The 24,317-nt window shown below is 43.6% G+C and overlaps 1 protein-coding gene across 4 annotated transcripts in view; it reads right to left on the bottom strand.

The window, feature by feature from the left end:
* LOC122556264 (nipped-B-like protein) overlaps nt 1-24,317 on the bottom strand; it is a 536,293-nt gene that overhangs the window by 174,961 nt on the left and 337,015 nt on the right. For all 4 annotated transcript variants that reach the window (XM_043702895.1, XM_043702901.1, XM_043702914.1 and 1 more), the window contains 2 exons: nt 14,235-14,337; nt 12,891-12,989 (listed from right to left, as the gene is read on the bottom strand). In XM_043702895.1, the coding sequence (XP_043558830.1) occupies nt 12,891-12,989; nt 14,235-14,337 (202 nt within the window). The remainder of the gene's footprint in view (nt 1-12,890; nt 12,990-14,234; nt 14,338-24,317) is intronic.

Here is a 24,317-nt window from a genome sequence, read left to right as displayed (position 1 = left end):
AGAGAGAGAGAGACAGAGAGAGAGAGACAGAGAGAGAGAGACAGAGAGAGAGAGACAGAGAGAGAGAGACAGAGAGAGAGAGACAGAGAGAGAGAGACAGAGAGAGAGAGACAGAGAGAGAGAGACAGAGAGAGAGAGACAGAGAGAGAGAGACAGAGAGAGAGAGACAGAGAGAGAGAGACAGAGAGAGAGAGACAGAGAGAGAGAGACAGAGAGAGAGAGACAGAGAGAGAGAGACAGAGAGAGAGAGACAGAGAGAGAGAGACAGAGAGAGAGAGACAGAGAGAGAGAGACAGAGAGAGAGAGACAGAGAGAGAGAGACAGAGAGAGAGAGACAGAGAGAGAGAGACAGAGAGAGAGAGACAGAGAGAGAGAGACAGAGAGAGAGAGACAGAGAGAGAGAGACAGAGAGAGAGAGACAGAGAGAGAGAGACAGAGAGAGAGAGACAGAGAGAGAGAGACAGAGAGAGAGAGAGAGAGAGAGACAGAGAGAGAGAGAGAGACAGAGAGAGAGAGACACGAAAAAGAAGAAAGGGAGAGAAGGTTCTTAGCTGAACAAAAAGAGAGAATTTGAAGTTGCAACAAAGTCAAGTCAACAGAAAGGAGATGGAAAGAGAGCGTGGTGATGTACACAAATATGTTAAAACATTGCCACATTTTGATGAGAAAGACATCAGAACCTTCTTTATTTCACTTGCAAAATTGGCTCGACAGATGGAGTGGCCAGAGAACTTGTGAGTAATGCCAGTTCAGGCTAAGCTGGTAGGTAGAGCTGGTGTATTTGCAGTGCTGTCAGATGAGGTGTCAAGAGATTATGCAGATGTCAAACAGGCTATTTTAAGTGTCTATGAATTGGTACCAGAAGCTTATAGAGTGGCTCAGACACATAAAGAAGGAACCATGTCAGACTTATGTTGAGTTCAAAACAATTAAACATAGCAATTTTGATAGGTGGGTGCAGGCCTTAAAAATAGGTAAGACCTAAGAGGGTCTGAGAGAGATTATTCTGCAGGAGGAGTCTAAAAAGATATGATAAGAATTCAGGTAGACGAACAGAAAGTTCAAGAATTGAGAAGCGCAGCAGAGACGGCAGATGAATGTGCATTGATGCATACGGTGAAATTTAGGTTCTGACAGGAATTTCATCCTGTGAGGGATAGAAATTGGGAGAAAGGGACCTTCACTACAAAACAGAGTAGATCACACTGGTAATACTTTAGCATGGATGAAAATGAAGCCCAGGTGGCTGGAAAGGAGGTGAAAGGCCTCAGGTGTTTTCACTGTAATGGAGATGGACACATAAAATTATAATGCTGATGGTTTAAGGAGGGGACTGGAAAAAGGTATTTTCACTGCAAGAAGGTGGGACACAAGATGGCAGCATTGGTCATTGAAGAAAGGCACTATGGATATAGATGTGGTAAAAGAGGCACGGTGGCACAGTGGTTAGCACTGCAGCCTCACAGCGCCAGAGACCCGGGTTCAATTCCCGCCTCAGGCGACTGGCTGTGTGGTGTTTGCACATTCTCCCAGTGTCTGCGTGGGTTTCCTCCGGGTGCTTCGGTTTCCTCCCACAGTCCAAAAATGTGCAGGTCAGGTGAATTGGCCATGCTAAATTACACCGTAGTGTTAGGTAAGGGGTAAATGTAGGGATATGTGTGGGTTGTGCTTCGGCGGGTCGGTGTGGACTTGTTGGGCCGAAGGGCCTGTTTCCACACTGTAAAGTAATCTAATCTAATCCAGGCTAAGCCACAGCCATTAGTGAGAGTAGTAAAGGAAACACCAAGAAAAATCGAGGAATTGCAGGAGTCTGAACCACCTAGGAAGGGGCTGAATATTGAGTTAGTGGCCGATCTCTATACAGACTTCACCTCTGTGGGTCAAACTTACTCAGGAAGAACAGGTAGAGAAGGTAAAATTACAATTTTATGGGGTATGGGAGCTAATCAGTCTCAAATAGTAAGGGATGAATGTATTTGAATGTTACTCGAAAGAGTGGTAATTTGTGGAATAGTTGGACAGAAATTTAGCATTCCTCTGTGTAAGGTCAGGTTGGAGATCCAAATCAAGACTGGGGAAGTAACAGTTGGAGTGATTGACAGAGTGTCAGCTCGAGAAATACAGTTTGTTCTTGGGAACTACTTAGCAAGATTTAAGGTGGGAGTAACATTCCTTGTTGTAGAGAAGCCAAAGGCAGACCAGGGAACTCAGGAGTTAAAAGAAAAATACCCTGGAATTTTTCTAGACTGTATTGTTTCAAGATTTCACTGTCAAAGGTCATAGCATGCAGCAAAAACTAAAGAGAAAGACAAAGGAGGTTTGGTTAGCTGACACCCTATCTGACGTAATGGTGCAGGAAAAACCTAAACAGGTAGAGGGTCAGGCAGAAAAGTTTAGTTCTGAAAGGCTAAAGGACTTACAACAAACATGAGACAATTATATATCGATGCATACTCAGAAAAGGAATCAGAACGTATTCCTGTGGGTTCGTCCTGCTCCTTCATCAGGTGGTTGATGAAGGAGCAGTGCTATGAAAGCTAGTGCTTCCAAATAAACCTGTTGGACTATAACCTGGTTTTGTGTGATTTTTAACTTCTTGATGATTATTATCTTAAAAACAGAATCCTAAGGCGAAAATGGAGATCACAGCAGTTTAGTGCAGAGGAGAAATGAGCGTAAGTGCATCAGATTGCGTTGCCAGTAGACAGGAAGTGTTATGGGTAGCACATGAATTACCAGTAGGTGGTCATTGGGATGTGAGGAAGACTCAGGCTAAGGTACAAAGCACTTCTATTTGCCTGGACTGCACATGGATGTGGTTAAATTTTGCCGTACATGTCATACGTGCCAAATGGTAGGTAAGCCACAGACAGAATTAAAACCAGCACCTTCATTGTCGATTTCCACACTGAAGAACCTTTCACGCAAGTTATGATCGATTGTGTATGACCCCTCCCTAAAACTAAAAGTGGGGAACAGTACTTGCTAACCATAATGGACATCTACCAGATTTCTGGAGGCAATGCCATTATGGTATATTCAGGACAAAGGGTGGTGGAGGACTTGGTAGCTTTCTTTACCCAGTATGGGCTACCCAGAGAGATTCAGTCAGACCAAGAGTCTAATTTTATTGCTAGGCTATTTAAGAAAGTCATGGACAGCTTAGGCATGCAGCACTTTAAATCAAGTGTGCACCACCCTGAAGCCCAGGGAGCTTTAGAAAGGTGGCATCAGACCCTGAAGACCATGTTGAGAACATACTGTCAAGATTACCCAAATGATTGGAATAAAGGTATCCCATTTGTATTGTTTCCCGTTAGAGATGCCCCAAATTAATCTTCGGTTCGATCATGATTAATATGTTTGTCAACCCCATACTCCTGCCTTCTCCCCATAACCTATGATCCTTTACTAATCAAGAACCTATCTATCCCGGTCATAAATACACATAGTGACTTGGCTTCCACAGCCTTCTGTGATTCGGAGTTCCAGATTCACCAATTTCTAAGTGAAGAAATTCAATCATACTCCTGTCCTGAGCGACAGGAGTTTGAATCTCACTGTGACATATGGTGAAATTTGAATTCAATGGAAATCTGGAATAAAAAGCTGGTTTAACGTTGACTGTCATAAAAGCCCATCTAGAACACTAATGTCTTTTAAGGAATGTGACTCCAGACCTATAGCAATGTGGTTAACTCTTAACTGCTGTCAGGGCAATAAATGCTGGCCTAGTCAGCGATACCGACACCCCGGTACAAAAAACAAAACGATCAATGGTAATCTCTGCAGGATGTTGAAAATGTTCTGAATCATGGAGTTTATGTTCAGGATGTGAAGCTGCGAGATGGTAGCAGTGTGGGGCTCCTGAGATGGAGCTTGCCCGCCTCCAGTCATTTTCTTTCCTTTTTTTTTAGTTCTTTTAAGTTTTCTTTTGTCTCTACTCACCTTCTGGAGGGAGTCTGGTTGTGTAGGCATTAGCAGCGACAGCAGAGGCTGGGGACCCACAGTGGGAACTTTGCAGTCACCCACAAAGCAATTGTTGTACTCGGGCAGACCTCTGGCAGTCAGTGACATCGTGTAATTAGCTGAATGCCTGGAGTAGCGCCAGAGCGGAACTCCAGCAGTCAGCCAGATGGAGGCACGGGATCAAGAGATCAAGCCCAGCACGGAAGACGATGGCAGCCGACAACAAGACAGCATCACAGAGACGCTGGGATGGAGGGATAGAGCACTCATGGGGAAAGCCCAGTGTGGAGCAACTGCAGGCCGATAGCTCAAGGAGGGTTGTAATTTGGAACTTTTAACTTTATTTCTGATTTACTACTTTATACCTAAGTTTTTGTACCCAGATGGCACACTGAGTGGCAACATTGTAAACTTTTCACTGTACTCCTGTATCCCTGTACTTGAGTATGTGAGACAATAAAACCTAATTCTAAAAAAAAATGCACTGCCTTAGTGTGCTGTGGAGGCAGATTCAAATCATCACTTCCAAAAGTGAATTGGATCATATTCTGAAGGCTGTGATTGCTGACACCTATGATGTATGCAAAAAGGCTTACACATGCACACTTTATGCAGTGCATTATACTTATACACATAACCATCTGCTGGAAGCGATATATTAGGTTAGACAGGTGATTAACCCACTAAAAACAAAACAAAATTAGGCTAACTGGACTTTGTTCAACTTTTTAAACTATAATTCAAGGAATCAATGTCAGAGCCAAAATTATCTATGGTCTATGTGAATGACTTAGATGTTGAAATCGATTTCACTATAGTCAAATTCACAGACGATATAAATATAAGGAAAGCAAGTCTGCAATAAGGTAGATTAAGTCACTGGACACAAATGTAGCAGATTTAGCATAATTTAAGAAAATGTGAACCTGTTCAATTTAGGCAAAGTAGGAAAACAGGTTGTTCAAATGGATGATGGTTTCAGAATGTTGTTTCAGATAAACACAACAGTTACAAGAATAGGTCAGAGGCTAGGGACACTTGGCGAGTAACTCACCTCCTGACTCCCAAAGCCTATCCATCATCTACAAGGCACAAGTCAGAAGTGCGATAGAATACTCATTTACCTGGATGGGAACAGCTCCAATGACTCTCAAGAAGTTTAACACCATCCATGACAAGCCTGCTTGATTAGTACAAATCCACTTACTCTACAATCAATTCTTAGTAGCTGTACCATCTGCATTGCAAGAGTTCACCAAAGTCCCTTAGACAGGACCTTCCAAACCCACGACGACTTCCATTTGGAAGGATAACGGCAGCAGATATATGGGAACACCACCAGCTACAAGTTACCCTCCAAGACACTCAGGAAGTCACAGAATCATACAGCATGGAAACAGACCCTTCAGTTCAACCAGTCCATGCCAACTATCACCCCAAACTAAACTAGTTCTATCCACCTGCACTTGGTCCATATCCCTCCAAACATTACATATTCATGTATTTATCTAAATGTCTTGTAACCATACCTGCATCCATCATTTCCTCTGGAAGTTCATTCCACACACAAACAGTGTAAAAAAAGTTCCTCGTCTTTTTTAAATCTTTCTTCTCTCAACGTAAAAAATACTTCTTAATCTCGAAATTCTGTCTCGAAATACATCGGCATTCTTTTAGTGTTGCTGGGGCAAAATCCTGGAATTTCCACCCGAACAGCATTATAGTCAACTAAAGCATATGGACTGCCATGGTTCAAGAATGCAGCTTGCCACCTACCTTCTCAAAGGAAACCAAGGACGGGCAATAAATACTGGTTCAGCCAGAGATGTCCATGTACCATGAATTAATAAAAAGATTATTCAGATGGCGGCTTGTTTTTAATAAATTTTATCACAATGTGTGGGTGCAAAAATAAAGTCGTCTCACTTCATCTGTAAAGGACACCAGTAGAACCACTCCTGGAGTACTGTGGTACAGCTGTATCTTTACTTAAGGTAGGATATACTTGCAATGGAGGTGATTCAGAGAATGTTTATTAGGCTGAGTTCTGGGACACAGGGACAAAATCAGAAGTTGCTGGAAAAGGTCAGCCGGTCAAGCAGCATTGTGAAGAAAAAGCAGGTGTCCCTTCCTCAGAACTCCTGGGGCAAAAGGGTTGTCTCACAAGGAAGGGCGGAATCTACTTACTGAAGTTTAGGAATTTCTTCTAAGGATCATTAGCCTTTGGAATAATCTTCCTCTAAAAGCAGCAGTAGCTGGGTCGTTGAGTATATTCAAGGCTAAACTAGTCTCAATTTTTGACCAACAGTCAAGAGTTCTTGATGTAGGATTGCTCGCTGAGCTGGAAGGTTCGTTTTCAGACGTTTAATCACCATACAAGGTAACATCTTCAGTGAGCCTCTGAATGAAGCACTAGTGGTGTAGCCTGCTTTCTAAGTTTCCTTGGGTTGGTGATGTCATTCCCTGTGGTGACATAATTGCCTGTGGTGATGTCATTTCCTGTTATATTTCTCAGGGGGTGGTAAATGGGATCCAAGTCAATGTGTTTGTTGAAAATCACAACACCAGGTTACAGTCCAATAGGTTTACTTGGAAGCACACTAGCTTTCGAGAGTGAGGGAGGGAGAGCGCAGGGGGGGGACAGAGCGAGAGAGCGCGCGCGCAAGAGAGAGCTCAAAGTTTGTGAGAAGATTTGTAGCTCGGGTGCTCGTTGCTGTGGTTCTGTTTGCCGAGCTGGAAGTTTTTGTTGCAAACGTTTCGTCCCCTGTCTAGGTGACATCTTCAGTGCTTGGGAGCCTCTTGTGAAGCGCTTCTGTGGTGTTTCCTCTGGCATTTATAGTGGTCTGTCCCTGCCGCTTCCGGTTGTCAGTTTCAGCTGTCCGCTGTAGTGGCCGGTATATTGGGTCCAGGTCGATGTGTTTGTTGATGGAGTTTGTGGATGAGTGCCATGCTTCTAGGAATTCCCTGGCTGTTCTTTGTATGCCGGACATGCCGCAACCCAAAGGACTAGCCACACTACCATACATCAAGAACATATCTGAACTGACAGCCAGACTACCGCGACCACTAGGACTTATAACAGCACACAAACCAACAGCCACTCTCAGACAACAACTCACCAGAACGAAGGACCCGATACCCAGCATGAGCAAAACTAATGTAGTGTACAAAATCCCATGCAAGGACTGCACAAAACACTATATAGGACAAACAGGATGACAGATAACAATCCGCATCCATGAACACCAACTAGCCACGAAACAACATGACCAGCTATCCCTCGTAGCCACACACGCAGACGACAAGCAACATGAATTCGACTGGGACAACACTACCATTATAGGGCAAGCCAAACAAAGAACAGCCAGGGAATTCCTAGAAGCATGGCACTCATCCACAAACTCCATCAACAAACACATCGACCTGGACCCAATATACCGGCCACTACAGCGGACAGCTGAAACTGACAAGCCACTATAAATGCCGGAGGAAACACCACAGGTGAGCAAGAGAGCGCGCGCGCGCGAGTGAGCAAGAGAGCGCGCGCGCGCGAGTGAGCAAGAGAGCGCGCGCGCGCGAGTGAGCAAGAGAGCGCGCGCGCGCGAGTGAGCAAGAGAGCGCGCGCGCGCGAGTGAGCAAGAGAGCGCGCGCGCGCGAGTGAGCAAGAGAGCGCGCGCGCGCGAGTGAGCAAGAGAGCGCGCGCGCGCGAGTGAGCAAGAGAGCGCGCGCGCGCGAGTGAGCAAGAGAGCGCGCGCGCGCGAGTGAGCAAGAGAGCGCGCGCGCGCGAGTGAGCAAGAGAGCGCGCGCGCGCGAGTGAGCAAGAGAGCGCGCGCGCGCGAGTGAGCAAGAGAGCGCGCGCGCGCGAGTGAGCAAGAGAGCGCGCGCGCGCGAGTGAGCAAGAGAGCGCGCGCGCGCGAGTGAGCAAGAGAGCGCGCGCGCGCGAGTGAGCAAGAGAGCGCGCGCGCGCGAGTGAGCGAGCGAGAGAGCGCGAGAGAGAGCGAGAGAGCGCGCGTGCGCGAGAGAGAGCGAGAGAGCGCGCGTGCGCGAGAGAGCGCGCGTGCGCGAGAGAGAGCGAGAGAGCGCGAGAGAGAGAGAGCAAGAGAGAGAGATGGATAGTGTGTGTGTGTGTGAGTGTTTGCGTGTGTATAGTGCTGTGGTGGTCACCTGTAATGTGACATGAACCTAAGATCCCGGTTGAGGCCCTCCCTATGGGTACCGAACTTAGCTATCAGCCTCTGCTCGGCCACCTTTCACTGCTGCCTGTCCCGAAGTCCACCTTGGAGGATGGCCACCCAAACGTCAGAGGTCAAATGTCCTGGACCACTGAAGTGTTCCCCAACTGGGAGGGAATACTCCTGTCTGTTGATTGTTGTGCGGTGCCAATTCATCCGTTGTCGTAGCCTTTGCTCATGTTTCCCCAGTTACCATGCCTCCAGGCATCCTTGCCTGCAACGTATAAGATAGACAACATTGGCTGAGTCACATACGTACCTGCCACGTACAAGGTGGGAGGTGTCCCCACGCGTAATGGTGGCATCTATGTCCACACTCTGACATGTCTTGCAGCGCCTGCTGTGACAGGGTTGTATGGAGTTGTCCTGACAGCCGTGCAGCTTGCTACAAACAATGATCTGTTTGAGGTTTGGCAGTTGTTTAAAGGCAAGTAGTGGAGGTGTGGGGAAGGTCTTGGTGAGGTGCTCATCCTCATTGATAATGTGTTGCAGGTCACGAAGAACATGGCATAGTTTTTCAGCTCCTGGGAAATACTGAACAACGAAGGGTACCACGTCGGTTGCAGCACGTGTCTGTCTCCTGAGGAGGTCATTACGGTTCCTTGCTGTGGCACGTCTGCACTGGCGGTCGAGGAGTTGGGCATCGTACCCCGTTCTTGTGAGGGCATCCCCGAGTACTTTCAGGTGTCCATCACGTTCCTCCTCATTTGAGCAGATCCGGTGTACACGTAGGGCTTGTCCATAGGGAATGGCTGTTTTAATATGTTTTGGGTGGAAGCTGGAGAAGTGTAGCATTGTGAGGTTGTCTGTAGGTTTGCGGTAGAGTGTGGTGCTGAGGTGTCCATCCTTGATGGAGACGCATGTGTCCAAGAATGAGACAGATAGTTGAGAGTAGTCCATGGTGAGTTTGGTGGTGGGATGAAACTTGTTGATGTCACTGTGTAGTTTTATCAGTGACTCCTCTCCAAGGGTCCAGAGGAAGAAAATGTCATCAGTGTACCTGGTGTATAATGTTGGTTGGAGATCCTGCGTAGAGAAGAAGTCTTGTTTGAACCGGTGCATAAAAATGTTGGCATATTGGGGTGCAAATTTGGTCCCCATGGCTGTTCCCATGGATGAAGAACTGGTTGTCAAAGGTGAAGACAGTATGATCAAAGATAAAGCGGATGAGTTGTAGGATGATGTTTGAAGATTGGCAGTTGTTGCCACGATGCCATCATTGTGGGGGATGCTGGTGTAGAGTGCGGAAACGTCCATTATGACGAGGAATGTTCCTGGTTCGACTGATCCGAGAGTGCTGAGTTTCTGTAAGAAATCCGTAGTATTGCGACAGAAGCTGGGGATCCCCTGTACAATAGGTTTCAAGATGCCTTCAACATAGCCGGAGATTCTCACATAGGGTCCCATTGCCCGACATGAAGGGATATCCTGGTGTGTTGGCTTTGTGTACCTTTGGAAGGCAGTAAAAGTCGTCTACACGAGAAGTACATGGAATGAGGGCGCATAGGGAACTCTGAAGAACTGGATCCAAAGTTCTGATCAATGTGTTTAATTCACGGGCGTGTTCTTTGGTCAGATCAGCCTGTAGTGTTCCTGGTTGTTCAGTTGTTGGTGCACTTCACTGATCCAGGACATTCGAACTCAGACCTTCGGGTGACAATCCTCCAAGGCGGACTTCGGGACAGGCAGCAGCGAAAAGTGGCCGAGCAGAGGCTGATAGCTAAGTTCGGTACCCATAGGGAGGGCCTCAACCGGGACCTTGGGGTCATGTCACATTACAGGTGACCACCATTGCACTACACACACACACCTATACACAGACACATACACACAGACACACACCGACCCTTACAGACACACACACTCCCACATGCACCCCCTCACAGACTTAAGACACTCTACACTCACCACACACACACACTTTCTCACACTCACGACCCCCAACCCAGACAGACAGACACATACACAAAGACCCACATGCACACATATTTTGTGGGGTGAATGTATACTTGCAGGGTTACATTGTACTTTGCTCAAAAACTGCATGAATTTATGTAAAACTCCATTATCTCTTTTTAGATTAGAATCAATCTAAACATCACGGCATAGGCAGAGAACACAGGGGGCTAACACCTTCAACATATTGTCTACCTATCATCATTGTTAACAGCTAACCTGAGAATGCAACTTTTTTAAAAAAGTTTTGAGATTTACACATGAAAGCGAAACAATCATGGCATTCAAACAGAAAGACTTAACAGAATCAATTTTCAATGTATAATTTCAGTTACATCACACTGAAAATTTTTGCTATAAATTCGGTGTGTTAGGATTGAGCTCTCCACGACCACCTGATGAAGGAGCGACGCTCCGAAAGCTAGTGTGCTTCCAATTAAACCTGTTGGACTATAACCTGGTGTTGTATGATTTTAACTTTGTACACCCCAGTCCAACACCGGCATCTCCAAATCGTAATGTGTTTGTTGAGAGAGTTCTAGGAATACTAGATAGAGTTCCGGTTGGAATGCCATGCTTCTAGGAATTCTCGTGCGTGTGTCTGTTTGGCTTGTCCTAGGGTGAATGTGTTGTTCCAGTCGAAGTGATGTCCTTCCTAATCCATATGCAAGAGACATACACGAGAATTCCTAGAAGCATGGCATTCCAACCGCAACTCTATCACAAACACATTGACTTGGATCCCATTTACCAGCCCCTGAGAAAAAGAACAGGAGATCACATCACCATAGGAAATGATATCACCACAGGAAATGTCACCACTAACTCTAGAAAACGTAAACATATAAATAGAAAGCGGGCTACACCACCAGTGCTTCATTCGGAGGCTAACCAACAACATTGCCTAGTAGGCTGACGAAACATCAGAAAACAAAACTTCCAGCTCAGCGAGCAAACCTACATCTAGAAACTCAACCTGAGCTACAAATCTTCCCATAACTCTTGACTGCTGAGTTTTGAGAAGCAGACAGGAAAATGAGTTAAAACCACAATCAGACTAGTCATGATCTTATTGAATGGGAGAGAGACATGATGGGCTGAAATGTCCTACTCCTATTCCTTAATTTAAGGTAGAGTCAGAATTTTTAATAGCATGGAAATAGGTCACCCAGCCCATCATGTCCACGACAGTCATAAAACATCTACTTCAATCTCATTTTCCAGCATTTGACCCCAGTCTGGTTTGCTATGGTGTTTCAAGTATTCATCTAAATAGTTCTTAAATGTCTTGAAAGATCACACCTTTACATCCTTCAGGGACAGTTGCAGATACCCCACAACCTTCTGGGTGAAATAACTATGCCCCAATCCCCTCTAAACATCCTGCTCTTTACTTAAAAGCTGTCTACCTGCTTATTCAATCTTCCACAAGGGGGGTAAAGATTTTCCTTGCGTACACCCTTCAGAACTTTGTACATCACAATCAGAACCACTCAGTCTTCTCTGATCCAAGGATACAAACCTAACCTATTTACTTTCTGTTCAAAGTGGAATCGTTCCAGCCCAGGGAACATCGTGGTGAATCTCCTTGGTACCCTCTTGAATGCAATCACATCCTCCCTAAAGGAAGGTGACCAGAATTATAGAGTACTCCAGAGTAAATAGAGTAAATATCATTAGTTATGATATTTACAGATATACAGGCTCCTTGCTTTTGCATTCAATGAAGGCAAGTATCCCATATGCCTTCTTAACCACTTACCTATACTATTGCTTTTAAGGATTTAAGCCTTCAGTATGTACCATAAATTCCCCTTTCTTTTCCCCTCGTCTAAATTCTGCATATCTCTCAACATGGTCCCAGCTACCACCATTACAACTTGTTGGTCCTGCATACTTATTATTACCCTTTTGACTGTCACCGATCGTTCTGAAGTGGATTTTCCTTCAAGGAGCTCCTCCCAGTCCATTTTGTCGAAATCATGTCTTGTCTTATAAAAATCAGCCTTTTACCAATTCAGATCCCATCCATAATTATGCTAAATCTCTTTGAACTGTGGTCGCTATCACCAAAATGCACCCCCAATGCCACATCAACCACTTGCCCAGCTTTGTTCCCTAAAATTCAGTCCAGCATTGAATCGTCTCTTGCAGGACTTTCTGCATGCTGGCTCAAAAGCTCTCTTGGATACATTAAGAATTCTGCCTCCTCTAAGCCTTTCACACTTTGCCTATCCCAGTTAATACTAAAGAAGTTGAAATGCCTTACTAATGTTACCCTATGATTTTTATGCATTTATAGAACCTTTACTGCTTTTACTTGCATTAAGTCCCATCCAAACCTCATTTAAGCTCTCTTTATTGATCTATAGTAGCTTCACATTAAGCTTTGCCTTAATTGTGAAACTCCCACCTTTCTTTTAGATACCTCCCTCTCTCTGAATCTTTCAGTTCCCCAACATCAAAGATAACTGCTCAAACTCTAATCACTTGTGCACCTTAATCTTTAACTCTGCTCTGAATGATATTGTCTCTTCAGCTGCTTTAGGCACTTTATCAATAGAAAGTTGCTTTCACTTAATTTTGGCAAGTGACATCCTGGGTTTCCAGTCTGTACACTAGAATGTTTGCTTTGCACCGAAGACTTCAAATACATCATACCAGCTTCGTGAAAATGTTGTTTGTAAACAACTATACAGTGGAAATGTTCGCACAAGGAAAACAAATCCTTACCCTTGCAAGAATGCTGGGATCCACAGCAACTACCTCAGATAGACACTTCATAGCTTTTGTTCGTACAGCGATCGCACTTTCTCCTAGTACACGCAGAATCTGGAAATAGAATATATCATATCCAATGCATAGACTGGTGGCTCAGGGGATGGAATTCACCAGAATAGATGACAGAATTTAAATTCTATTAATAAATCTGGAATGTAAAGCTGGTTCTAATCATGACAATCATAAAACTATCATTGATTGATGTTTTATGGCAGCAGGGGTGATTCGTAATTACTCTCTGCAAGCTACTCAGTTCAACAGCAATTAGCATTGGATAACAAATGGACAACATGCACACTGAATTAAGGAAAAAAAGGACATACAGGAATTTGAAATGAAACATTCCCTAATACAAAACCTATTCCTACTACTGACTATGCATACTGCAACTTTAACTTTCTGCAATTTTAACTTTCACATCTACCCAATAGCCAAGTTTGTTATAATTTTCTATAACCGCATTTCTTTTTCTTTTTATTTCTTCACAGAATGCGTGCTGTGCTGGCTTGGTCAGCTCTTACTGTCTGTACATTGTTGCCTCGTAGGCAATTAAAAGGAGCTGATGACGCAGCGGCATCATTGCTGGATTGTTAATCCAGAGACCCAGGTAATGTTTTGGTGACCTGGTTCGAATCCCACCACGGCAAACAGTAGAATTTCCAAAAGAAATCTTGAATTAAAGAGTCGAATGATGATCATGAAACCATTGTCGATTGTCAGGAAAAATCCATCTGGTTCACTAATGTCCTTTAAGGAAGGAATCTTGAAAAAAGGAATCTGCCATCCTTCCCCTGGTCTGGACTACATGTGATTCCAGACTCTCAGCAATGTGGTTGACTCCTAATCAGGGATGGGCAATAAATGCTGCCTAACCAGCCCTCATCCCATGAATGAAGAAAGCAAAAAAAAAAAATCAGAACCTCAACACTATGGTAAGGACACAACTCAGAACAAGTAAGGATTGCAGATTTTCTTCTCAAAAAGGACATTAGTGAACGAGATAGGTTGCTCAATAATAATCAACAATGGTTACATGGTCACCACAAGGTTCACTTTCTATTCCAGATTTTCCTTATTAAATGCAAATTTTTTCATCTGCCATGTTGGATTCAAACCCATGAATTAATTAAACCCAAACATTAATCTGGGGCTCTGAATCACTAGTCTAGTAATATTACCACTTCCCCTTAATATGAAAAGAAAAATGAAATTTTTCAATCCTTTTAAATCCCTCTCCCTCTTCCAGAGGAGCACAGATCAAATCCCCTTCAAAAGCAGTGCTATACAGCCACTCACCTGTGTCAAATAAATATCAAAGCTCTGTGCAAAAGGCCTCATGGAGGCCAAGTACCGGACAATCAGACAGGCATCTTCATAGTCTACATTAGCAGAGTTCATTCTGTATAAAGAAACAAACCAGTCAGTTTCAAGGCAAGAAAGTACTTAACATGAGTAAAGACATCCTGAGAGCTGGTAAAGACCTGTTTAATAGCCTGGAAGCATACTATCGGGTTAGTTTTTCCACTGATGCATTTAGTGAGAATTAAAGGTGTATTTAAGACCAAACAAAGATCGGATCCTGATCAGTAAGGGGATCAAGTGTTGTGGGGAAAAGGCAGGAGAATGGGGTTGAGAAACATATCAGCCATGATCGAATGGCAGTGCCGACTTGATGGGCTGATTGACCAAATTCTGCTCCAATATCTTATGGCCTAAAGTTTTAGAGGTACCATAACAGCAGCTTGCAAATCAACACAGTAAACACAGACTACCACCTGGCAACATTAAAAGAAGAACAAGTTAACTGAGAGTTAGAAAATCAAGATTATTAAATCATCAAACTAGTTCACACAATTTAAACGCAGAGGTTTCTCAGGATACAGCAGAAGCATAAAACAATTTACGGCTCAGGATGAGGCGACTCAGATTGTCAAAGCTAGACAAAAGTGTGATCCAGTCTAGTCTTCAGCTCTGTGACAATTTCCATGGACAAGAGTCCTCTTCTTGCTCCACAGATCCCTTCACTCACCACCAACATTTTCCTTCCACCTTTTCTTTAATTCATTCACAGGCTGGCTAGGTCAACATTTTTTGCCCATCCTTAATTGCTTGGAGTGAAGATATGGGCCTCTGGGAGGTAGGACAAAATGCATAAAGGAGCTGCACAACATGGCTTCTGCATTGCTAAATTAGATTGCACTGAACCAGACAGAAACAAGAAATCGCAGACTGATTTAATTCCAATAAAAAAAACAGAAATAATGGTTAATTCTAAATTGCAGTTAGAGACAAAATGGCTCACTGCACCTATATGGCTACTTGGTTCCCTATGCCAACATGACCACCTGCAACTAGTCTTGAAAGTTATATTTAAAAAAACTAACCACACTGCAAGCTGCGAGTCCTCATAGAGGAAATACTAAACCACATTTTGCAAGCTGCGAATCTTTGTAAAGGTGACATAAACCACTATGACTTAATCAATATCATTAGTTCAAGCAACTATCCATGAAGTGATATCATGTAGTGATTGATTGTTACTATGTGATCATGCTCCATGTCTGATCTTGAATAAAGTATATAAATCTTATGCAAACTCCAAGTTTGTTGGATTCTTTTGATTGCCAAGAAGTTTTCATACTTCTGGGCGAATCAGAGCCCTCCAATCCAGCTCTGCAACATACAATAAATGATTGTTTGTATGTTAGACAAAGAGTTGTTTACAGGTGTGTTAATTGACCAATCACGGAACCGAGACTCCCACAGATCAACAAGACAGTTTAAGAGGCGACTCAGATTGTCAAAGCTAGACAAAAGTGTGATCCAGTCTAGTCTTCAGCTCTGTGACAATTTCCATGGACAAGAGTCCTCTTCTTGCTCCACAGATCCCTTCACTCACCACCAAAGAGACAGGGGGATAGCCGGGGGGGGGGGGTATAGACGGGGGGGATGGAGGAGGGGATAGACGGGTAAGGACAGTAGTTTCCTTCCCCAAAGGATATTAGTGAACCAGACCAGAGAGAGTTTTCCAATAACTGAATGGATTCATGTCATCATTAGACTCTCAACTCCAGATACTTCCTGACTTCAAATTCCATCATCTGCCGCAACATAATTCAAATCCAGGACCTGAGAACTTTATCTGGGTCTCTAGATTTAAAATCCAGTGATAATATCACGAGGTCATCGCTTCCCTTTTGCCACCCTCAGTGTTGTTCAATATGAAAGAATACTGATTCATCAGTCAAAGGGGGTGGTACATGATTAATAGCAGGAGGATTCCTTTGCCCAGATACCATCAGGCTTTGTGGTGTCGAGTCAATACTGGGGACTTCTAGGGTAACTCCCTGCAGACTGTACACCACGGTGTGATCACCTCTGCTGGGTCTGTCCAGCCAATGGGACAGGACATATCCAGGGATGGGAGGGACCATGATACTGCCTGTAACCAACTGTCGTATGATTAGTCTGTGAGACAGATTCTCCCAAATTCAGCACCAGGTCCCAGAGTTATACAGAAAGGTTGGGAATTTTTTCACTAGAGCATAAGAGGTTGAGAGGTAACGTTAAAGAAGTTTATAAAATCATAAAGGCATAGGTAAGATTAATCATAGGTGTCTTTTCCCCACGATGAGTATTTCAAGTCTGGGGGCGCATTTTTAAGGTGTAAGAAGAGAGACCAAGTAAGGATGACAGATTTCTTTACCTGAAGAACATCAGTGAACATGTTGCGTTTTCCTGACAATCAGTATGGTTTTATGGTTTTGATTGTTATTGAATTCTACCACTTGCCACAGTGAGATTTGAAGCCAGGTCCCCAGGACGTTACCTGGGTCTCTCGATTAACAGTACAGTGATAATACCACTATGCCAACATCTCCATTTGTAGACTCCATCATTCTCTCTACTTGTGTTCTCGCCTAACCTTGCCATCTGCTAACTTAGTGACAGTGCATTCACTTTCTTCGGACATCTATGGCACTCCACTAGTTACAGGTAACCATCCTGAAAAAGATCCCCTTTATCCCAACTCTCTCTATTCTATTACTTAGCCAATATTCTATCCAGATTAATGCATTATCTGCACCATCATGAGCTCTTAAGTAACATTATGTGCAGTACTTTATTAAATGTCTTTTGAAAATCCAAATGTGCTACACATACTATTTCCTTTTATTTAACATCTGCACAGAACTCTAATAAATTTGTCAGGCATAGCTTTGCCTTCGGTACTATATTGCTTGTAGCAACAGGTCACAAAGAACAGAAAAGCAGAATAGGCCCTTCAGCCTATGTCTGCGCTGACCACAATGCAATTCTAAACTAATCCCATCCGACTGCATATGATCTGTACATTTGTACCTGTACATGTGTCTAAATGCCTCAAACATCATCTTTCTATCTGCTTCTACCATCTCCCCTGGTAGCATGCTCCTGGTTCCAATCACCCTCTGCACATCTCCCATAAACTCTCCTCTCTTGCCTCAACCTATGCACCCTAGTATTTGACATTCCAGTGATAACGCCACTAGGTCATTACCAAAAGACTCTTGAGTATCCAGCATACTCATGCCTCTCAAGTTTGCACACTTATCAGGTCGCCCCTCAGCATCTGATGCTCGAGCAAAAACAATCCAAGTTTGTCCAACAACTCCTTGCAGTTAATTTATTCCAATCCAGGCAACACCTAGTAATCATGTTTTGTACCTTCTCCAAATACTCCACATCCTTCCTACAGTGTAGTGACCAGAACTGAATACCATATTCCAAATGTGTCTTTACTAAAGTCATAAACCCGTGATGATGCTGCTCCTTTAACAAGGTTATGCTGTCCTTGGCTTTTTTTCCCCCAGAGGGGTTATAAAAGCAGCGATTCCGAAATGTCTGACTTGGATGGGTTTTAGGGCCAATTTGATTATAGCTAACAGATACCGCATCAGACAAAAAGCTTAAAAAAATGTGTACAATGAAAGGAAAGTGGCCAATTCGCCCAGTCAGCTTTCCTCTGGTTTGATTTGGTTTTGGCAGTCTGGCTATTCAGGGGGCGCAGTGGTAGTCTGGCGCACTGACCTCTACACCGCTGAAGCCAAATGCCAACTCGAGTACACCTCTTCCTACCGCCCCCTCGACCATGACCCCACCCCCCATCACCAAACCATCATCTCCCAGGCCATACAGAACCTCATCACCTCAGGAGATCTCCCACCCACAGCTTCCAACCTCAGTCTGGGAACCCCGCACTGCCCGGTTCTACCTCCTTCCCCAGATCCAAAAGCCTGACCACCCTGGCCGACCCATTGTCTCAGCATGCTCCTGCCCCATTGAACTCATCTCTACCTACCTCAAGGAAATTGTTAAGGGTGAGGACCAGTTTGGCCAAACGAATGAGTGTGTTGGTGGAAGGGTACAGTTGGGGAAATCGGGAGAGGAAAAAAACGGAGGGCTTGGAGGCCCTGGTCATGGCGGATGGAGGTGTAGATGGATTGGATATCCATGGTGAAGATGAGGCATTGGGGGCTGGGGAAATGGAAATCTTGGAGGAGGTGGAGGGCGTGGGTGGTGTCTCGAACGTATGTGGGGAGTTCCTGGACTAGGGGGGATAGGACAGTGTCGAGGTAGGTAAATTCAGGCAGCATCCAAGGAGCTTCAAAATCGACGTTTCGAGAAGGGCTTTTGCCCGAAATGTCGATTTTACTGCTTCTCGGATGCTGCCTGAACTGCTGTGCTCTTCCAGCACCACTAATCCAGAATCTGGTTTTCAGCATCTGTAGTCATTGTTTTTAGTGAATAGGTAAAAACAGTCAGGCAGGTTTGAGGTTGCTGGTCCAAGAAACAGCTACATGGAAGACAGTGTTCCATGCTACCATCTCTCTCTCTCTCTCTCCTTTCAGACCATGTGTTTGATTTTACCTTTTGTGCCAAGGGATGTCTATGGAGATTCTTTCAAGTATTTCGAACAGCATCATTAAATTGGGATAATCTGTTGGGTTCTCAGGCAGGTTAAGTTATTCGGTATTCTGTTCTCTTTTGTTTGTGTTTCATTTAGTAATCTTGTAAATAAATTCTGTTTTGTTTAAAACTAAGTGGTTTGACCAGCTGCATCTCTCCTGGAATATCCACGTTGCACCACCTGCTTAAAACAACTAGCAAAGTTAGGGTGTGGGCTACTTTCTTGATTTGTTTTGAGGGGGTCTGATCTGGTCTATAACAGATTGGGGACTCTTTGCAGGATTTGTTCTATAGTTCCGATTTGGGATTAAGGTTGTTGGACTCGAAGGCAGCAAGTGGTGTGTGATTAGATTAGATTAGATTAGATTAGATTACTCACAGTGTGGAAACAGGCCCTTCGGCCCAACAAGTCCACACCGACCCGCCGAAGTGCAACCCACCCATACCCCTACATGTACCCCTTACCTAACACTACGGGCAATTTAGCATGGCCAATTCATCTGACCTGCACATCTTTGGACTGTGGGAGGAAACCGGAGCACCCGGAGGAAACCCACGCAGACACGGGGAGAACGTACAAATTCCATACAGTCAGTCGCCCGAGGCGGGAATTGAACCCGGGTCTCTGGCGCTGTGAGGCAGCAGTGCTAACCACCGTGCCACTGTGCCGCCCACTAGTGGGCTAGTGTCTTTTGTTCCAGGTGTTGAATTCGGTTGGTTTAAACAGTACTTGGAATAGCAATGCTCTTTCAGTCACCAAGATTTTTCTGGGAGTTGAAGAAGTGACTTTGGGAGTTTTGTAAAAAGGCAATTAAGGCCAAGCTGCTTGAATTAGCAGAGAAACAGGAACTGGAGCTGCCTCCTTCCGTGAGGAAAGAGACATAATTACAGCTATAGCAGAACATTTAAATTTACTGGAAATGCCATCAGGATCTTTAGAGATGGCTAAAATGTAATTGAAAATGAAGCAGCTTGAATTAGTGGCAAAAGACGAGGAAAGGGAAACAGGAATGAATTACGATTAAAAGCAGAGGAAAGAGAAGAAGAAAAAGATCGAAACGTTTTAGCAGGACAAAGAGAGAAGAGAGAGAGAGAAAAAGGAGACAAAGGAAAGGAAAGAAAGAGAGTGAGTTTGAACTTCAGAAACTGGCACTGAGACAGGAGTTCAAAAATTCACTTTGAGTTACTGAGAACTCATGTGGAAGAGCAGAGTTAAAATGGCAAGATTAGCAGCCGAAATGGCTGATGATTATGAGTTGGTCCATAAATCAAAGTTTATCTCTGATGTTAAAAGATAAGGAGATATGTGCCTCAGAAGGATATTGCCAGAAAAGGTACTAATAACCAGAATTCACAATGAGACAAGAGGCACTTAGTTATGTAGAGTGAGGTTAGTGTCCAGTGAAGAGCAGTGAAGTCATGGTAGGAGTACTGGACAAACTCTCAGCTCCAGAAATACAATTTGTCCTTGCTAAAGATATAGCTGGTTCACAGGTAGGAGTGCTGCCTACTGTGGTTGAACAGTCAGGGGAAACTCAGGCAACTGAACTATTGCAGGACATATATTCTGGGATTTTTCCTGACTGTGTGGTAACGAGGTTACAAAATCACCAGTTAAAATCAGGTCAAAGAGTACAGATGTGAAAGTTGAAGTGGAATTAGCAGACACCCTGCTTGATCCTGGATGTGGAGCTGGAAGATGCATTTTCAGACACACTGTCACCATACTAGGTATCATTACTGAACCTCTGGATGAAGCACTGGTGGTGTAATCCACTTTCTATTTATATGTTTGTGTTTCCTTGAGTTGGTGATGTCATTTCTTGCGGTGATGTAATTTCCTATAGTGATGTCATTTCCGGTTCTTTTTCACAGAAGATGGTAAATGGGATCCATTTGGAATGCCATGCTTCTAGGAATCCTCGTGCATGTCTCTGTTTGGCTCATCCTAGGATTGATGTGTTGTCCTTCCTCATCCGTATGCAAGGATACTAGTGAGAGTGGGCCACGTCTTTTTGTGACTAGTTGATGTTCATGTATCCTGGTGGCTAGTTTTCTGTCCGTTTGTCCAATGCAGTGTTTGTTCTTGCAAGGTATTTCGTCAATGACATTAGTTTTGCTTGTTGTCTGTATGGGGTCTTTCAAATTCATTCGCTGCTGTTTTAGTGTGTTGTGGGCTACCATGATGCCAAGGGGTCTGAGTAGTCTGGCAGTCATTTCTGAGAGTAGGGGAGAGTGGCTAGGGTTTCTGGATGCATTTTGTCTGCTTGTTTGGGTTTGTTGTTGAGAAATCAGCAGACTCTGAAATGACAGCCAGACTACTCAAACCTTTTGGCATCATGGTAGCCCACAAACCCACCAATACACTAAAACAGCAGCTAATGAATTTGATAGATCCCATACAGACAAGCAAAACTCATGTCATTTACAAAATACCTTGCAGGAACACTACATTGGACAAACGGGCAGAAAACTAGCCACCAAGGTACATGAATATCAACTAGCCACAAAATGACATACCCTCTCTCACGAGTATCCTTACATACAGATAAGGAAGGACATCACTTCTATTGGGACAACACATCCATCCTAGGACAAGCCAAACAGAGACATGCACAAGAATTCCTAGAAGCATTCCTAAAACTCTATCAACACACACATTGACTTGGATCCCTGAGAAAAAGAACAGGAAATGACATCACCGTAGGAAATGATGTCACTACAGGAAATGACACCGCCGACACAAGGAAACACAAACATATGAATAGAAAGTGGGCTACACCACCAGTGCTTCATCCGGAGGCTCACTGAAGATGTTACCTAGTAATGATGATGAAACATCTGAAAATGAACCTTCCAGCTTAGCGAGTAAACCTACATCCAGAACCTCAACTTGTGCTACAAATCTTCTCAAAACTTGCTAATCCTGTTCGATCAGATGGAGGAGACAAACCAGGGGCAGATAAATGACAAAGCAGACATCTTTAGCTCAGAGAAATTAACTGAGTTACAGCAGAAAGATGAAAAGTTGCAGCAATTGTATCAAAAAGCATACACAGAAAAAGAATCTGAATGTTTCTCTGAATGTTATCTTAAAAATGATATCTTAATGAGGAATTGAACACCATCACATATTCAGGCAGATGTGAAGGTTCATCAAGTCATATTGCCAGAGGGTTACAGAACGGAGGTGTTGTGAGTGGCGCATGAGCTACCGCTAGGGGGTAATTTAGGAGTGAGAAAAACTCAAGATAAAACTCAAAAACACTTATACTGCCCTGGACTGCACAAGGATGCAGTTGCATTTTGCCAAGCATATCATACATGTCAGGTAATGGGAAAACCATAGACAGTTATAAAATCTGCACCTTTAGCACCTATTCCTGCATTTGAGGAACCTTTTACAAGAGCCTTAATTGATTGTTCGGGACTCCTTCCAAAACCAAAAAGTCAGAATCAGTATTTGTTAACAATAATGGATGTGTCCACTAGATTTCCAGAGGACGTTCCATTACGCAATATCACAGCTGAAAGGACTAGAAAAGAATTATTCAACTTTTACACTAGATATAGACGACCCACAGAGATCCAGTCAGAGCAAGGGTCAAATTTTATATCAAAATTATTCAAGAAAGTTATGAACAGCTTATGAATAAAACAATTCAAATGTACTGTGTACCACCTAGAATTACAGGGAGTGCTAGAAAGGTGGTATCAGACATTAAAGACCATGCTAAGGGCTTATTGTCAAGACTATCCAGATAACTGGAATAAAGGAATTATGTTTGTACTTTGTGATCAGAGATGCACCAAATGAATCGACCAAATTCAGTCCTTTGAATTAGTTTTTGGGCATAAGTGTGAGGACCACTAAAATTAGTTAAGGAGAAATCAGTGAGTCAGAACTCAAACTACATGTCAGATTTTGGACTACGTGTCAGATTTTAGGGAGTTGGCTAGACTGCATTTAAAAGTATCATAGCATACAATGAAATAGAAAGCAGACAAGAAATCAAAAACTCTCAATTTTGCTATCGGAGATAACAAGTGTTAGTGTTACTTTCAGTGAGAGGTGAACCTTTAAAAGACTTAGTGAATCTTATCAAATCGAAAGTAGATTGTGTGGCGTGAACAATTTGATCAGGACTGCAGACAGAAAGAAATCTCACAAAGTGCGTCATATGAATATGCACAAAAGGTATTTTGACAGGGAAGGAAAGCCCTTCAAATTCCATCAGTAAATAGGATCATAGCTCATCATCCAACTCAGTGCCCTGTTCCTGTTTTTACCTCGTTAGGTGGGGAGGAAATGACTGAGTGGCATGATCACTGGAATGTTAATCCTGAGACCAAGATAATGGTCTGGGAATCTGGGTTTGAATCCTACCATGGCATATGTGGAATGTGAATTTCATAAACCTCTGGAATTCAGAGTCTAATGGTGACCATGAAACCATTGTCAATTGTGGGAAACACCATCTGGTTCATTAATGTCCTTTAGGGAAGGAAACTGTCTTTTCTTACCTGGTCTGACCTACATGTGACTTCAGACCCACAGCAATGTGAATGGCTCTTAAATGTATTCTAGGCTATTATGGATGGTAAATGCTGGGCGAGCCAGCAATGCCCTCATCCCATGAACGAAGAAAAAAATCCTTTGATTCCTTTTGTTTCAAGAACTAGATCTGTCGTCTTCTTGCAAACATTCAATATTGTGGCCTCAATCACTTTCTGTCACAGAAGATTCCAGAAGTTCATCATACTCAAATAAAGAGATATCTCCTAATCTCAGACCTAAATGGCCTTTCCAGTATCATAGTGACATATGGTAAAGCAACAGATTCTCCAGCCCTCCATGTCCATGCTGACCAATAAGCACCAAACTAGACAAATCCCATTTACTTGCACTTGGTCCATAGCCTAGTATGCCTGGCTACTTTAAGTGTTTGTTCCAATGCTTGTTAAAGTACATATCTCCACTACCCTCTCAAGTAGCGTGTTCCAGATTTCGACCATCCTGAGTGAAAACATTTTTCCTCAGATCCCCTCTAAAGCACCGACTCCTCACATTAAATATTTGACCCCATCTGCCATGGGAAAAAGATTTTCACTATCACTTTATCCATTCTTTTCAATTTTGTATACTCAATCAGATCTACTGTCGCCCTATCGTACTCCAGAGAAGAGAAACTCCATCCATCTAGTCTCTTCTCATAACTGAGCGTTTGCATTCCAGACAACAACCTGGTGAACTTCCTGTACCATCTCCAGTATAATCATGTGTCCAATACTGTTGCAACCAGAACTGCACATAGTATTCCATCTGTGGCCTATCCAATGCTCAATGGAATTGCTACAAATCTCCCTGCTCCTAAAATCCACATTCCAGCTAATGAAAGTAAGCAGTCTGTATGCATTCTACACCATCCT

This window comes from Chiloscyllium plagiosum, chromosome 2, assembly GCF_004010195.1.
Source record: "Chiloscyllium plagiosum isolate BGI_BamShark_2017 chromosome 2, ASM401019v2, whole genome shotgun sequence".
Classification (NCBI taxonomy): Eukaryota; Metazoa; Chordata; class Chondrichthyes; order Orectolobiformes; family Hemiscylliidae; genus Chiloscyllium; species Chiloscyllium plagiosum.
This window is presented reverse-complemented; position numbering and strand designations above follow the sequence as displayed.